The 17,947-nt window shown below is 39.9% G+C and overlaps 1 protein-coding gene across 1 annotated transcript; it reads left to right on the top strand.

Annotated features, from left to right (window-relative positions):
- Positions 1 to 346: 346 nt before the first annotated feature.
- cyth2 (cytohesin 2) lies at positions 347 to 17,882 on the top strand. Its single transcript, XM_086311616.1, has 12 exons — positions 347 to 529; positions 4,465 to 4,615; positions 5,724 to 5,790; positions 5,876 to 5,994; positions 6,077 to 6,157; positions 6,385 to 6,497; positions 9,314 to 9,462; positions 9,550 to 9,661; positions 10,671 to 10,747; positions 12,924 to 12,995; positions 13,086 to 13,240; positions 13,394 to 17,882. Exons 1-12 carry the CDS (start codon positions 463 to 465, stop codon positions 13,479 to 13,481), a joined length of 1,251 nt encoding a protein of 416 aa, XP_086167742.1. The 5' UTR covers positions 347 to 462; the 3' UTR covers positions 13,482 to 17,882.
- Positions 17,883 to 17,947: the final 65 nt, after the last annotated feature.

Below are 17,947 nucleotides of genomic sequence, written 5' to 3'. Positions count from 1 at the left end.
AGACAGTGGATATATTGGACAAAGGATTTTGAATTTGGAGCTGCCAGGCAGGAGGAAAAGAGGAAGACTAGAGAGATTCATTAATGTAGTGAAGAAGGATGCAGAGGGTTGGAGTGACAGAGGAGGATGCTAGAGGTAGGTGAAGAGAAAGAAAGCAGCTGAAAGAAGCAGAAGACTTATTCTAGAAATAAATCGGTGAAATTATTTGTAGGTCAGCTTCCAACCAGTAGGGTTTGTTGTGCTTTAATGCCAATTTAATCATTTAAAAATAGCTTTAAATGCGAGGCGTCTTATTTTGAAAAACAGCTGACCGGAAGATTACCACTTTAAATGTCAGACACTACTTCCGGTGTCGCCACCTCCTTTGTCTCCGGCCCAAAATTTCGACACCAGTGGTTCTTTTTTTTCTCCCGTTTAGTTTTGAGGATATATTTATATATATCCCTATTTTTTTGACATTGAATGACATTCGATTCTGAACTATTTATGCCTAAAAGTAAAGCGCCAAAAATGGATGACCTGGACTACAGTAAGTAGCTATTCGCACAGGGTATCTATCGCTAGCCAACTGTGGCTAACAGTCTAGCTTTAGTTTATTAGCGCAGGTGAGAACTCAAGAACTCATATAGCATTTAAATGGAAATAAAATACCACGGAAAAAGGGTGAGAATATTTTGTAGAGGTATGGGTGTACATCTTTACAATATTACAGTTTAAACTAGCTTAGGAAATGTATTATCTTTGCATGTGGCCATTTAAATTGGTCGTTTCGGTGAGTGATAAAAGCTAACTTTTTAGCTAACCACGGTGGATTGATTTATAAAACCCTAACTAGCTTTTAGGCTACACAAAGGCTCTAAATAATGATGCACTTTGTTGAAAACACCAACTTCTTTAGGTAGTTAGTGTAGTGGATGCTGTTGTGTGGATCACGGCTTTGATCCAGGCTGTGGGCGTGGTGGTGGTGCACAGCAGCTGCTTGCTTTGCAGAGTAAACACTGCTGCTTTGACCTCTAGGTCAACGTTTTCTGCAGTAAACCCTGCTCAGATAAATGCTGTTTTCCTAATAATATTATTTTTAATGGAGTTTACAGAGGTATTGATTTAGTCCGAGGCTGTAGATTGTGGTACTGCGTTTATGTTTATGTCATATAGCAGGTGATTAAATTGATGTTTTCACTTTAATATAATGTCTAGCACAGTGATCAAATACAGTTAAGAAAACCTCAGACATTATCCCTCTAAAAGTCATACATTTAAGTGACTTCATCTCTAAAATATGCATATATGCAACATACATGTACGTATGTTTAATAGCACTATCTGTTTCATTAGCACTGACTTTAATTTGAATATCTACAGTGTTGTGAAAAAGTCACAAGAACCCCTTAATTTTTTTAAAGCCACTTAACCCTGATACATAAATCTTTCAAGCATAAAAGTCATCTAACATAAGGCATGAACTAGTGTTACCTACACATAACATAACAAATTACTCAGAAAATAGCCAATTTTAATTTAGCAAAAACACATTATTATTTAATTTCTTTAGTTCAATTAGTTGATCCATCTACTGTTAACTCAAGCCCGGTCTGAGTGGAAGGATGGCTGTCAAGAAGCCATTCATAAGCAAGGGAAATGGACAGAAAAGGCTGAGGCATAAGAATAGTTATTCTTCCAGTATAGGAAGAATATTTATAGCATACATATATACAAGAACTGGACTAAAAATAAATGACAACATGTCTTATGGAGTAATGAATCCAAATTAGAAATTTTTGAATTAAATCATTAATATGTACAGAGGTAGTCAGGAGAAAGGCACAACAGTAAGTGTCTACAGCTGTACATCTGTAAAACCAGATGGAGGCTTTGTTATGGTTTGTCGCTGCATTTCAGCAGGTAGTGTTGGGGATCTTGTCAAAACTGATGAAATTGTGATTGTGGAAAAGTATCAGATTTTGATCCATTGTACAATAATATCTGGAAAATTACCAGTACCATCTGGCAACAGCTTGATTGTTCGACATTACAATGATCCCGAACACGCTGTCAGTGTAATAAGAGCATACCTGGATAGAAAACAAAACATAGCAGGACACTCAGTCATGGATTGGCCTCTCAAGAGTCCCAACCTCCTCATTAATGAAGCGGAGAATGTAACAAAAGGCGGCCAACATCCAAGAAGAGCTGTGAGTGTCCTTCAAGAAGGCTGGAGAATTACTCCCGAAGACCACTTAAAGAAATGAAAAGAAAGCTGCCTAACAGTTCAGGCTGGTTTGAAGAATAAAGGTGGTTGTAACAAATAACCACTTTCAAGCCTGTGAGAATTGTACAAACTCCCTTTGACGTGCATACTTTATTTCAATTTATGTTTTTACATGTTTCAGTAAATCTATTTCTCAATCTACTGACAAAATGAAGGGTGACTCAAGGCTTTTTACACAGTACTTTATGTCTGAACTGGGTGCAAAAAGACTGCTTATCGGAAGGTTATCATGTTCAGTTTTATGTGAAACTGTTTTATCACTATCATGTCTTAACTTTATTTTCATTTTGGTGCCTGTAATTTGTTGTGCTGTTAAGTTGTAATCATTTTATGGAGGTTTATAAAATATTTAACACTGCCTATGAAAACAGCTTCAGCAAACACTGAAGATTATTGGCTTCATAACATTTAAATTTATTGCAGGAATGTTGTTATTTAGTTGGCCCTTATTGAAATGAGTTAGTTGTATAAACAGACTTATAGTTTAACGTAACCGTGGCATTCGGAAACTAGACCTGCATTATTAGTAAGTCACTTTTTGTCCATGTTTTTGTCCAGCCATTGAAAGATTATGGTTTTGGCAAATGGTTTTAAACCTTGAAGACAACAACTGGGCACTCGTGCTCACTATTGAGGTTTTCGGCTGTCACCAGGATTGGAAATTTAATATTTATACAAATATCTATATATGATATTTTTTAAATGTCAGACATGCAGGACATCAAAATGCACAGACTTCGATTATGTCAAACAACACGGACTTATTGCCACGAGTATAAGCGAGCCAGTCATATTTCCTGGGAAGTTGTGCCTCAGTGGGAAATCTACACTGTAATCTATGGCGTAACCGTGAACCCCTCTGAACACTGCATTATAACCCAACTTGCACCTCCCTAGAAATGTATCTACATGTCGGGTCAGCGCAGCCTGGAGTGCTCGCTATTGGCCTGGTTTGCGCTGTGGATTTGTCATGTGCATTTCCACATACTTTTTTGCGGCAGTTATTGATTTAATCAGTGAGAGAATAACCATCATCGCCTCAATATATGAAGAGTAATAATGGCATCAATATAAGGACTCACAAATGTCAGCAAATTTCTTAATGGGCAAGAGAAGAGGTGAGTTAAAATAGAGGGGTAGATATGATTGCCTCTGGGGAAAAAAACTGACCACAACAATAAGCAGAGACCCAAAAAACTCCCAGCATTTTAATTGTTTCTATCGGCTTACGTTGCATGTAAAACACTGGAACATGATCACATGGTAATTAATGCATAGGTACCACAGACAAGGATGCTGGCAATAATATCAACCGCTTACATAGGTCACTTTGTCGGCTTTGCAAAGATTCCCCGCAGAAGTCTAAGTCAGGCCGTATGTGCTAATGTAGTTTAAGTCCGTATATTATCCAGGTGTTAATATTTAACACATTTTATATGCATTGGAAATATATTATACTTCTTCATAATGCAGAAGTCAAGTCTTGATTCCTGGTCTAGCTTTAGAGGTTTGATTCTGGCCACATCCTGAATTTTTAAAGTGAGTATTAAAGCGAGATGGTCATTCAGTGTGATGCTTACTTCTTGTGGATTTATACAGTTTTTATTTCACTCAAATAAAAAATGGCACTTCTCGCATAGGGTTTTGCTTTTTTTAAGTAGAGAAACGTACTTCAGCTAAAAATAAATCTTTTTGTTTAAAAAATGGCCACAATAACAGGAAAATGCATGAACTTCTAAGTTTGTCTAAATTATAGGCAGTGCAGTAGTGCTTATGTTTGTAGTTGCCCCTAATGGAAAACCCTGTTTGTATATCACAGTGTATTGCTATGAACCGAGTATAGATAGGAGTACTACTGAAAATAATTTAAAGTGACCACACCAAATGTACAAAAGTACATTCACTTTTTAGTGGCAGCCAAAATCTCAGATGAGTCAGCTCATCACCCTGAAAATTGTGTAATTACATAGGTTGATGCTCCAATTAATATCCAAGACTATTTTTTTTTAAATTTTTCTCTTTAATTAACCAAGCTTTTAACTAATCAGTGCTTTACCAGGGACAGTGTTAATGCTGTCGTACATCATATTTATGCCACTGTTGGAGACAGCGTTTGATTGGGATTGTTCGGGCACAGTTACCACCTTCTATATATGGAGCAGTAGCTGACTCATTCTTCTTCTTTTCCCTTACAGTCCCAGTAGACCTGAGCCCAGAGGAGCGTTCTGAGCTGGAGGACATCCGTAGGAGGAAGGGCGTCCTGCTGCAGGAGATCCAGAGGCTCAGAGAGGAGTTACGAGAGGCAATTTTAGAGGTAGAGGGACTGGAGACAAGCACAGAGGGCAGGTAATAAGAAAACCCACATCAGTTACTCTAAAAAACAAAACAAAGAGGAAGTGATATAAAATAATAATACAATAGAAAATGCTTTTGGAGTAACAAATCACTTCTGTTGTATATATGCTTAAATGAGAAATTTCATTTTCTGTGATTCATACTGTTAAAACCGTGGAAGCTTATATTAAACATGGCCTAAATTTCTGACTATGAACAAAGCAGTTCCACTCACCTGCTGTCAAACCAGATGGTGGAGGAGCTAAAAGGTTGCACCATGTCCCAGTTTAACCCCTAACTCCAACCTTAAACTGAATATGTGTCTTTTGTCCTGTCTCCCTCCTCTCACCCACAACTGGTTGTAGCTGATGGCTGCTCCTTTCTAGTCCTGGTTCTGCCAGAGGAGTTTTCCTGTTAAAAGGGAGTTTTCCTTCCCCCTGTTGACAAGTGCTTGCTCACAGGGGTTGTTGTGACTGATGAGGTTTTCTCATTATAGAGTTTTTACCTTACCTTAAGTTAGCCTTAAACAGCTTAAGGATAATGTTGTTTTGGTTTGGACTCTATAAATGAAAATGATTTTAGCTTATTTATGCTGTTGGGATATGTGATTATTGCCCTTTGAAAACGATTCTACCAATTCTTGGCAAATGAAGAACAAAAAAGGCATTTTTACTTACACATGAAGAAGATGTTAGTCTTTTTATAAAACAAAATATCTCAGATTCACGGGGTTAAGATAATTATGCATTGTTTTGAACTGTGACTCCTGCAAAGCTACTCGTGTAGAATCTAAGAATAAAAACAGGGAGCTGAAAATGTGTATGTGTCCACTCTGCCTGGGGTAATATTCTTTAATAGTAATTCTGTTTTAGTGAATAAATGGAGTAATTGTTTGCCTTTTAATTTTCTACACATAGCTTTTCTAGGTGAATGTCAAGATTTTGCATTGATGTAAACCTCATGTTCTTGGTGTATTGAAGAAGAATGTTGGTGTTTATAAGTTGACAGTCTTGGTACTTGGTGATAGCTTTCATGGAGGTTTGTCAGGATTCATTTTTATCAGAACCTTTGATTTGATCACAGAAGTTAATTATTGCCAACACGTTTATCTTCTCTGCAGTAAAACTCTACAGAAAAGTAGGCATGTGGCAATGGGAAGGAAGAAATTCAACATGGATCCTAAAAAGGTAATACCTCAAATATTCAAACGGGTGCTGAATGTGTCTCCTCTAGATTCCTTGGATTGTGACTGACTCGTTCTTCTCTCTGCAGGGCATTGCATTTCTGGTGGAGAATGAGCTGCTCAGACACACTCCAGAGGACATTGCTCAGTTCTTATACAAAGGAGAGGGCCTCAACAAGACGGCTATAGGAGATTACCTCGGAGAAAGGTGCAAGGCGTTGACATTTCTTCTGTCCCTTATCTCTTGTTTTTTTAATCAGCCATGTATAACTGACCTCTATGATTTGCAGAGATGACTTCAACATCAAAGTCTTGCAGGCTTTCGTTGACCTCCATGAGTTTACTGATCTCAACCTCGTCCAGGCCCTCAGGTAATCTCTGTCTACTGTGGATTTTTTTGTGTGTTGTTGAAAAAATAGCTTCAATTGTATCAGGCATCCTCTGGTGAGCAGCCTAGTCAACAGTGGAAAATCCCACTCTCGCTCTTACCTGAGGATGCAGATGGAAAAAAGTTATGAAACAGAGCGGCAGCGACTATTTAGCACAGGGTTTTTTTTTTCCCTCTGATTTGACCTAAACCTTGACCTGTTTTCTGCAGACAGTTCCTGTGGAGTTTCCGTTTGCCTGGTGAAGCTCAGAAGATCGACAGAATGATGGAAGCCTTTGCTCAGAGATACTGCCACTGCAACCCCGGTGTCTTCCAGAGCACTGGTAAAATAAACACACAGTCGCACTGCAGTTCAAGTAGAATAGGTGATACTGAAAGCTTGTCTTAAATCAATTGTTCAGTTACGGTGTGAGTGAACAATTGTTGTTTTTGAGTTCTTTGAATTCCTGTCAGTGCAGTCGAAACGGAAAGTAGTGGCCTTCCAGAATATGTGCACTCATGCAAACAGTTTCTGTCTTACGAGAAATGACCTGATATGCCAGCCCACAGTCTTCACTGCTCATTCAGGCCACTTCACGCCTGACAGTAGCGCTGAAGAGTTAGCAAAACATTTAAACCCAAATTAGCTGACGAGTTCAAACCTAAATACGCTATATGTATTTTTTGCAGTTACAAAGTGCTTTACATAAAATAATATAAGACTAGGGATGGGTATCGTTTAGGTTTTATCCGATACCGGTGCCAAATCGGTACTTTTGAAACGGTGCCGGTGCTCAAACGGTGCTCAAACCGGTGCTTAAAGAATGGAGAACACAAAATTGGTCCGAAAACCTCTCATGTTCAACTGTTTTTTTTTTTTGTAAAAAGATATCAATGTTAGCCTTTTCTGCAGCTATGGGGCATATATGGTATCACTCTTGGTTGGAAGCAGTGCTTAAACAATGGAAAAAACACAAACTTTGTCCAAAAACCTCTCATGTTTAACTGTTTTCCACTTTTTCTTTGGTTATTTTAGCCTTTTTGGCCAGGGTGAAGGGAGTATCTGCCATCAAACAAGAAGACAGCCGCATGTAGCTATGATGATGTTTGCTAGTTCACCTTACATGCATTAATGTAATAACGTGGTTAGCCTACTCAACGTAAATTACACACGAACAACATTTAGCTACTCAGGCAGAGAAGAACGGCTGCTGCTGCATCATCATCCGTCATCATTTCTGCTACACTGGCAGGGCTAGGGGCCAGGACTCTCCTCTTCGGGTTCTTGGGGGATGTTGCTAACTCCGGGTCCGATAACAGGCACCACACCCGCAGTAGATGTGCTCGGTGTGAGGTCTCGCAGCAAGCTATCAAATACGGCGCATTTTTTGGCTTTTAAAAAAACCGCTATGCGTCGCCAGGTGTTTCATCGATTTGAGGTGTTACCTCCTTTGACAGTATCACAGTATCAGCTTAAAGCACTTGTTGCTGCTGAGTTTGAATCTTTTGCTGTGAAGTACAGCCAGACTTTTAAACGCTTCGCCTTGGGCATTTTTAATCTGTAGCTCTGCTCTAAAAGAACGTACGTAGCTGGACCCGCCTACTATCCTCGGAAACGTAAAATGATTGGCGAGAATTCAAAGTGTATGACATCTCAGGAAAAAAAAGCACCGAAATGTGCGCTGCTTTTCGGTCTGGTTATTACCGTTTATCTGCACCGGACACCGGTACCCATCCCTATATAAGACAATAAAAATACAGAAAAATGTAACTTATGAAAAACTGAATAATACGTAAAACATGCCAAACTATTTACCGATGGAAACCCTTGGAGCAACCCTTTATGCTTTTTCCTGAAATGAGTGCTTTCTGTCATATTTCTGCCCCGCTTAAAGAACAGTGACTCGGTTTGCATCAGAAGTAAATGAGGCTGGTCGCTAGGGCTGCCACAAACGATTATTTTGATAGTCGACTAGTCACCGATTATTTATGCGATTAGTCGACTAATCAGATCATCATCCACTGGACGTAAAACTACAGCTTATTGCACCAGCAGCATATGCTCTTATATAACTATCATTAGCTTACAGCTTTAAGCTTTTAAGGTGCTAACTAAAAATAAAGACAAGATGATAGTTTATTCAATTTTAATGAAATTTGCAGATTGTTTCGGTGAAGTTTAATAAACTCCTTGCTATCTAAAATATAACAGGACACCGGAGTATATTCTCCAGCATCTCACACTTCTGATAATCAGCTGTCTGCTTGATGTTTATTCAGCTGTGTAAAAACTATAACTTTAATCTCAGACAAACCGATTTACTCAGGAACAAATAAAATACTAAAAAAAAAAAAAAAAAAAAAAGCCAAACAACAACATTTTTAATTTATCTAAATGACTCATATATATTTAACCTGAGTAGCGAAAGACGGCGGTGGGTTTGAAAACAATTTGCGGGGAGTCCGGTGTTCTCACGGCGCTAGTGAGCCTAGCCCCCGGCTAGCTATCGAGCTAGTGGGTAACAGACGTCTCCGAAAACGTCGGAGCGCTTTTGAAAATATGTGGTGTCCTGATAAACTGAGCAGATATTTGAGGTTTACACAGCTACATTCTCGGCTGAAAATATGTTAAACGTTTATTTTGTGACCCAGAAAGAATAATAAGAGTAATATTAAAACTAACTAGCTGCCGCCATTGTTGGAAACTGAGCTGGGCCGCGCTATGAATTCTGGGACACAGCTGCTTCTTCTTCTTCTTCGGGGTTTAACTGCAGCTGGCATCCTTGTACATGCAGTGCTGCCATCTTCTGTTTCAGTCCGTTATTACACTCTTAAATCCTGCTACTTATTCCTGCGTCTTTTGGGATCTTACAAAGCTTCAAACGACGCGTCGACTATTAAATCAGTCGTCGACGATTTTGATAGTCGACGTAATCGTGACTAGTCGACAAATCGCGGCAGCCCTACTGGTCGCCACCTATGCAATCACCCTTGGAAAAACCCAGGAACTATTTAAAATGTTGTCAAACCTCATCTTTACTGATATACACCGAGGTGTCAAAACTTGGTATTAAGGGGCTAATAGTTAAGAGCAATGGAGTAAGAAAAAACCTACTCTGTAGATACCTTGAATGTAAACATATGTCTCTCCTGTTCACAGACACATGTTACGTGCTTTCTTTTGCCATAATTATGCTGAACACGAGCCTCCACAATCCTAACGTGAGAGACAAACCTGGAGTGGACCGCTTCATCTCGATGAACCGAGGGATCAATGAGGGGGGAGACCTACCAGAGGAGCTGCTCAGAGTACGATCAACCCAGCACTGCTTTTCTTTGTAGATGCAGACAGATGTTTATTCTCTGTTCTTATGTTTCTCTTATTTGTTTCTTCAGAATCTCTATGAAAGCATTAAGAACGAGCCCTTCAAGATCCCGGAAGATGACGGCAATGACCTGACACACACCTTCTTCAACCCTGACAGAGAGGGCTGGCTTCTTAAGCTCGGTACGGTGTTTATGCTGTGATGGGGAGCACTGCTCTTCATCACTGTCTCTGTGTGTGTGTGTGCTTTTAAAATGTCAGGAGAAGGGTCATTATAGTTAACCAAAAACTAAAACTAGATGTAAATAAAATAAAAAATAAAACTGAGAAGAAGAAAAATTAAAACTATTTTGTGAACTTGCAAAAAAGACTAAATTAAATGAAAATATAGAGGAAATATCCTGAGTTATAGTATTTTTTTCCTGATGAGACTTTGATGGGCATGTTTATTAGATGTCTACAAGACTGTAAGTTAACTGCTTTTAAAAAGTTCTATTTTATTGTAATACCTGTACTTATGTTCCTAAATCTTACCTCTGGCATACAATATCCATCCTATAATACTTAAAAAGACTAAAACTAACACTGAAACTAATAAAGACTAAACTGGAAACTCAACAGAATTAAAAACAAAAACTAAACAAAATAAAATGAAAACTAATTACAAAAGAATAAACTACAGTGACTCTGGTCAGGAGTGTTATTAATACTGTACGCTACTGTACTCTCTGCTAAGGCTTTGTGCTGTGATAAACTTTTCTCTTTGCCTCCAATAATCAGTTCAGTGTTGTGGCATAAAAAAAATTGCCATAGCATGATGGTGAAAAAGAAGACTCACTTTCTTGTGTTATGGCAGCCTTAAAATCTGATTGTTTTCTTTTGCATGGCGGGGCTTGTCATCTGTGTGTCACTAATATGATCTCCTTTTCTTCCTCCTCCTCTGTCTCTGTTTTGTCTTCTGTCTTCCTCCAAATCCTCCCTTTCCTTTTTTTCCCCTCTCCTTCTTCACTGCGATTTCCATCCTCTACTGCCGCTGCTTGTTTTCTCAGGAGGTATGTACTGACAGAGTTATTCAAAAAGTTGTAGACATCGATTAGCCACGTAGATTTCTGTAGATTGTAGAAGTAATACACACAGAGCTAGTTTTCCTCTCTTGCCATTCATCATCATCATCAATGTTTTTGTGTTTCAGGGGGAAGGGTGAAAACCTGGAAACGTCGATGGTTCATTCTCACAGATAACTGCCTTTATTACTTTGAATATACCACAGTAAGTCTCTCTGTCTTCATTCAGCGTCTCAGTGGAGGTAAACTCTGCAAACACGTCTGGGTTTCTGGTGTTTATTATAGTCTGGGTAGTATTGACCGGTCATGCTGGAACCATAGATAATATAAAAGATGGATCTATCCTCCATGACATCACTCAGTGGTTTTTAAATTCTGATTCAGTCTCCAGCTGGACTTTTTTGACCTTACCATCTTGGTCTGTTTGGATATAACTGTTCAATGGCTAACGAGCGATTACCCAGCAATCCTCGGAAAAATCCTCCTGCCTTTGGGTGTTTTCACCTTTACTGTTTAGTCCATTAAAATTGTTCACTGCTTTACTGTGTCTGAACCAAAACAGCTGCACCCTTTAGAGGAGCTAATCTTTGTCCAGTTCTAAACAAGCTCATGATTTGTGCTCGATCTGATCCAACTGTGAGGTGTATGCAAGCTTGAGCTAAACATATTCCTCTAGCCAGGTATGCTTTGCATTCTGGGCATTACAGACGTGCAGAGTAAATGAAACTGTGACAACTAGAACTCAACACCTACTACTTATGTTTACTTTTGTTGCTCCTACTCCAGTTACATTTGGTTTGTAGTGACACGTTTTGATTTGTTTTCTGTTTGAGGCTACGTCCACATCGTTTTCTCTCCATTTTGGCCTCCCGTCCACACTGAGACGGCGTTTTTGCTGATGGAAAACACAACATTTTGAAAACACTGTCGAAAACGCATACGTTTCAAAACGGTGCTTTCGCGTTGCAGTGTGGACAGCGAAAACGGAGACTTTCTAAAATGATGATACATGTTAGTCATATGATGCAGTCATGTGACCAATTAAACAGAGATAGCGGAGGGCATTCTACAGCAATTGTTTTGTTTGCTCTCAATTTTGACAGCCCTATTAAAGATTAATATCAGTCTGTACATGCTCCAGATAGCTTTTCTTCAAATTCTTTAACTCTCACTCGCTTTTGCAACTTTGTACTTTTGTGTTACTCGCAGCAACAACTCCACCTCATTGTTAGTCCATTTAAAAAGCTCTGTGCTTTTCTTCGAATGTTTCAAAGAGCCGGAAGGTAAATAAGCAGCTGACAGAAATAAGGCAGGTCGAATCTTCTTGCGTTTCACGCATGCGCAGTACTGGAACATAAGCGTTTTCAGGCGTTTCAATGTGGATGCGCAACTCTGTGAAAACCACTGAAAACGCTAGCATGGACGCAGAGCGTTTTCAGACAAAAACACAGTTTTCAAATCTATCCGAGCTAGTGTGGACGTAGCCGGAGATGAAAGCAAACCCCTGGTAGATTAAAGTCAGAGGTTACAAATCAGCTGATCAGTTGAGAGTAAACAAACTAAAAGTGTGAAAACATCCTTAGAATGAACAAAATTTACAAAATGTACTTGAGGTTTTATTCATTATGACCCTAAATAAGTGACTAAGCCCATAAAGTCACTTGGAAGGTTTTTGGTGAAGTCACAGAGCAATGAAGTTCTTTCCTAAGGTTTCTCATCATATGTCATGCACACATTGCTCATGTGCTGTCTCTGATATTAGACATGACAGTGGCTGGCAGTGATTCCCGGAGGTTGCTGGGTTTCGCTGGGTGAAATCCGTTGCGTTACTTGAACTCTTGCAATCAATTTTCCAGTGACTGCAATCGACTTCCAACAACCGATCGGAAAACAGTCAATTTTTTTCCTCACGACCGGTGAGGGCCATGGATCCTTTTCTAGGCCTGTGTGATTGTTTAAAATAAAATGAGAGGTAGCTGTAACCGGTTGTCTTGACTTGGATTTCCATTCGCTACCCCAGAAACTCAAATAATAATAATCACTGTGAGAAGCTAACTTCTCAGACTAATGGCTTCGAGATTGCAGTGAATGTGACACACTTGTTTTAGTGAGGCAAAAAGGATTTTGTGATCAGTTGATTTTTGAAAACTGCAAAACTTAAAATGTATTTGTGAGTGAAGGAAGAGCGTGTTGCTTTGCTTGAAGCTTGCTGAGCCACAAAGTTAAAAAGTAGTACAGAAATAAAGATGTACGAAGGCTACTCTAAGAAAAAAAAGACACGAGTCATTTTAAAGGTTTTTTTTGTCATATTGATTCAAATCATCATAAAACACAAAATAATACCCACAAATATTTATTAACTCATGTTTTTTTATTTACAGGATAAAGAGCCACGAGGTATCATTCCCTTGGAAAACCTTAGCATTCGAGAAGTAGAAGACCCAAGGAAACCTGTAAGTGGCTGTTTTTGCTAAACAGTGTGATGAGCAGTATTTTGCTTGAAACTTTCAAAACATTTTTATCTCCTTTTTTTTTTCTAACAGAACTGCTTTGAGCTGTACATCCCCAACAACCGTGGTCAGCTGATTAAGGCGTGTAAGACGGAGGCTGATGGGCGAGTAGTGGAAGGAAACCACATGGTGTACCGCATCTCTGCTCCCACACCTGAGGAGAAGGACGAGTGGATCCACAGCATCAAGTATGTAAATGAAAAATGTCAAAGAAAACACGGTTAGTGATGGAACAGCAGGAAATTCTGACCAAAAACTTCATATTCTCCTGTTTGGGAGAATTTATTTCCTTTTTAGTACTTTCTGTTGGGTAAAAGTTAAAGTATTTTTCATCTCCTCAGATCTGCCGTTAGTGTGGATCCCTTCTACGAGATGCTTGCTGCCAGGAAGAAACGTATATCACTTAAGAAGAAAGAGGAGCAGCCATAGATCACGCCCTTCGCTCTCTCCCTGTCTTCCTCAGCTCCTTCATCCCTGCTCCTTACAACTCGTTCATAAGTTTTGATAACCCCTCCTTCCTTATCCCTAATAGCCGTCTCTTCCTTTTCTGAGGACTCTTCCTTGCTGCCCTATCTGCCAGACTTTTGAAAAGCCACATTCAGAGTGAGAAACTCACCCTGTGTGGCTGCCTCTTATCTTGGTTCTTACACTACTGCTGTTACACACTACAGGCGTGTGTTAGACCATATTCACACCAGTGCTGATCATCTCTAAAACAACTTTTTTGGCCTTTAAGCCACACTCATTATACTTGGTAATGAGGGACCTGGAAAAGCTAAGATTAGCTAAGTCTGCACCTCACAGGAACTAAAAGGTTCCTTTATGCTGCTGGTTGTCTGCGTTACTAAACATCTGCGAACATTTGGGACGTTTGATGTTTTCAGTGGAACTACTCACACAAAGTCTTGGAATCCGGCACTTTTCTCATGTGAATTTGAGCTTTAGGGTTTAAATTCAGTAAGTAACAAATAATGACTCACTGCTTTGTGACTGGCTTGAACTTTCAGACAGTAAGGCCGAATTTAGACTTCTGCAGGGAATCTAGGTAGAGCCTACGGCATAACCCACGTAAGCAGCTGACATTGTTAGCGGCATTTACGCTTCCGTAACATGTGGCTGTGTCCCAGTGTTTTATATGCTGCTGGGTCCCCACTCTTTGCTGCCATCAGTCTTTTTGTTTTTATTAGGGGTAAACATATTTGTCCTTGTAGCTTTTCCACTTCAATGTACATTCCCTCATGCCCATGTCGATAGTTTCAGTAATTTCTTATTACTGCATCGACCCAATGTGTAGTTACATTTGTAGGGAGGTCCACGTCAGGTTACGCTGTAGGGTTACACATGGGTTTGCAGTAAGGGCGTAGCTACAGCGCAGATTTCCCACTGAAGCATAAGTCCCCAGTATCACCACCAGTATCATTAAGCAAAGATCTTTTTGGGGGAGGGGGGTATAATAATGCTCGCGCGACTTGATTTAGGCCTCTCTCTGCTGATCTTGTCCATTTTTGTGAGTCTTGCAGTTGCATTTCATCACATAGACCCCCTACAAATAGCAGCGAGTTGTTCAGCATAAACACTCTAGGCTGACTTGAGCCCCTGCCTATGCCTGTTGGAAATTTTTCTTTTTTGGCACATGTAGTGGATTTTTGGGAGGTGATATGAAGACGCAGGTGTGGATCCAAAACCAATGAAACAAACATCTGTCAGAGATTCGTCTGCATTAGTGTGAATGTGGTCTTTTTCAGGTTAGAAGTCCTCTGAACCTAAACGAGACATTGCCTTTCTTGATTGTGCATACCCTACACCAGGTGTGGGCAACGCCAGGCCGCGAGGGCCGGTGTCCCTGCAGGTTTTAGATGTGTCCTTGAACCAACACAGCTGATTTAAATGGCTAAATTAGCTCCTCAACATGTCCTGAAGTTCTCCAGAGGCCTGGTAACGAACTAATCATGTGATTCAGGTGTGTTGACCCATAGTGAGATCTAAAACCTGCAGGACACCGGCCCTCAAGGCCTGGAATTGCCCACCCCTGCCCTAGACAAAATGTGAATTCATGACACAAACACTAATACGTCTAACGTTGAGTTAGTGGAGTGAGGATGGAAACGAGTGATTTCAGATGACTAACTTGTTCTCATTGCTTCCTGTAGTACTTGTAACAGTTTTACATTACTACTCGACCACATTTGGGTACTGTAGACACGTCATTACTGTACATTAGCACAATATTTATATTTCCAGGTTACTGTTGATCATGAAGTACGGTCGAGTTGAGACGAACATAAGCAGACAGCTGCGCGGTTAAGCTCACTTAGACAATATATAAATGTTCTTTAGCATGTTTCTCTAACATGTTTGAGCAATAGCAGAGTAGAAAATCATAGTACCAGTTTGGAGGCTTGTTAACAAATCCTTTATACCACTGACACTGAGCAGTTAGCATCATGTTCTCGCAGATGTAACGTTAATAGCATGCCACACATCATTTTCAACACTACAAGACAAACATGTCTGACGTCAAACTGTTAGAGTCGGGTCTGTCCGCTATAGTGAGTTTTAAGGAATCACAAAGGCAGCTCATTACAATGTACACTTTTTGTAAATAGATGTTAGCATATTTGTTTACTATGCGCATAGAAATGATTTAATTTATTCTTTTGTTTTGTTTTTTTGTATGAGCTACTGTTTTACTGCATGTCGATAAACTGAGGCGTCGGTCGTAGGTCTGATGCGTCACTGATCATGCTAGTGCACTGGTTTGAGAAGTGTTAGTGTTTCCTGTTGACTTGGAGAAGATTTAAAATGGAAGATTGTTAATGCAAAAGTTTCTGACCCCATTCAGTTGTACCTTCTTTTGAGAGAATGAAGTTTTGTAGTCTGATTTAACTGTAACCACACACTACATTATTTTATTTATTGCTGAGTAAATCAGACCCAGTAAAGCACAAGCAGAGATTCGGTCTTAGGCTTCGGTTGTTACACGATCGAGTCCAGATGAAGTGTGAAGGAGCCGTTTGCAAACCGAAGCTACCGAAGACTACAGCGATTTAAAATGAAGAGAAACGAGACGAGAAACACTTCGAAATATCACATAGAAACATTTATATATAAAGAATAAGACTTTTAGATTTGTTTCCCGTCGTCGATCTTAATCTAGTAGTTTAAAGAATTGGCGCTTTAGATGGCAGAGAATATGTTTGTTAACTGCACTTTATCGATGTTAGCATTTTGGAAAACAGTACTCTAAAGCAGGGGTGTCAAACTCCAGTCCTCCAGATGTTTTGAAACTTTTACATGTATCCCTGTTGCAACACATCTGGAAAAAAATTAGTAGGTCATTAGCAAGACTATAACTTGACTGCATGCTGAGGTGGCAACCCCTAACCCTTCCTCAAGTAAATTTAAATAAATGTTAAGTGTTTGGGAAAAATGTACTTCTAGAAGTACTTTTATTGTACCATGTTCATTCACTCATGAGCTGCTGTAACATGAATCACAAGGCTGAACTGCCACCTTAGCATGCAGTCAACTTCTATAGTCTTGCTAATGACCTACTAATTTTATTCAGGTATGTTGCAGCAGGGATGCATGCAAACGTTTCAGGACACCGGCCCTCGAGGACTGGAGTTTGACACCCCTGCTCTAAAGGAGTGTCTGCACAGGAAGCAATTCAGAGATTATAGAAAGTGAACGACATTCAGCGATTTCAAGGGTGTTTAAAAACAAACAAACAACAAAAATAAAATAAAAACAGGTGAAGCAAAGCAGATCCAGAGGAAAAACCTTTCTTTCCTGAACTGAACTGAAGCTGCCAGTGAGAGCGCAGGATACCGGTGATTGACATAGAGGGTTACTCAGGATTGGGGCCACATTTCCAGTGATGTGAATGCTGTACCGGTCTGCTGTGGAGAGAGGGCTGATTGTAAAGTGAAGGTGTCTCAGGATACGCTGGGGAGTTATCTCTTTACGCTAGCTGAGGAACGCCTCGGTGTTCTCCTCGATCAGCTGAAGGTGGTGACTGGGGAGAGGGAGGGATGTTTGGGTGTCTCTGCTACAACGTCTGAAACTTGGACCTGAGATAAATGATGGATTGATCGGTGGTTGGGTTACTCAGGCAACCAAATCCCAGATGTTCACTGGTCGGCTTCAAAGAGGTGCGACAAGCATATCGTTCCCTGTTTTTACTGCGAGGTTGAATGTTAGTCACCGCTATCCTGCAGCGTGGAAAGACTCATCTGGGATCCGCCCACTTTGCATCATCAGCGTGTTTGCTTATTTTTTATTTTTCCCTGGCCATAGTCGGGTGAAGTCGTTGAATGTCACTAACTTTCTGTGGTTTATGATCGTCACGTCGCTGCGAATCGCTTCCTGCGTAGACGCAGCTTAATAGGCTGAAGTGTGTCAATACATCACCTCATCAGTTCCAGCTGTAGCAGCAAATGTTGATCATGTTGCTTTAAGCTGAACGGGGTCTTCCCTTTTATGATTCACCCTCCAGGGTGTCACTTTATCTTTCATGTTTGTGCTTCTTGTTCATCACAGAGACTCTCTGTAGGCCTTCACTTTCTGGGTATTCTTGAAATGCAAAGTTGCCAAAAAATAATATTTTCATTCATATTGCAAGAATGAACACTAAAGTGAACTGAATGAAGCTGGACCACTGTTTCTGATTCCTTTCACCCCGGAGCCGCCACCTTCAAAAAACGTGTTTATTTTGTATTTATTTATTTTTGTTTACTGTGAGGTGAAGATGGATAGATCATCTGTAAATGTAGCAAAAAGGAAAACCGTGATACATTGGTGCCAGTAAACTACTGTGTAACAATAAAAGGTAAATGGAGATGAGCGGTTGTTGTGCTTTTTGTTTTTCTGAGATATTGATTGAGATTTAAATT

Source organism: Aulonocara sp. 'chitande type north' Nkhata Bay, linkage group LG11 (assembly GCF_057382095.1).
Source record: "Aulonocara sp. 'chitande type north' Nkhata Bay isolate Kocher_YH1m ecotype deep benthic linkage group LG11, A_spYH_male_GT1.1, whole genome shotgun sequence".
Taxonomy (NCBI): Eukaryota; Metazoa; Chordata; class Actinopteri; order Cichliformes; family Cichlidae; genus Aulonocara; species Aulonocara sp. 'chitande type north' Nkhata Bay.
Note: the sequence above shows the minus strand (reverse complement) of the source record. Positions and strands in the feature narration are given on the sequence as shown.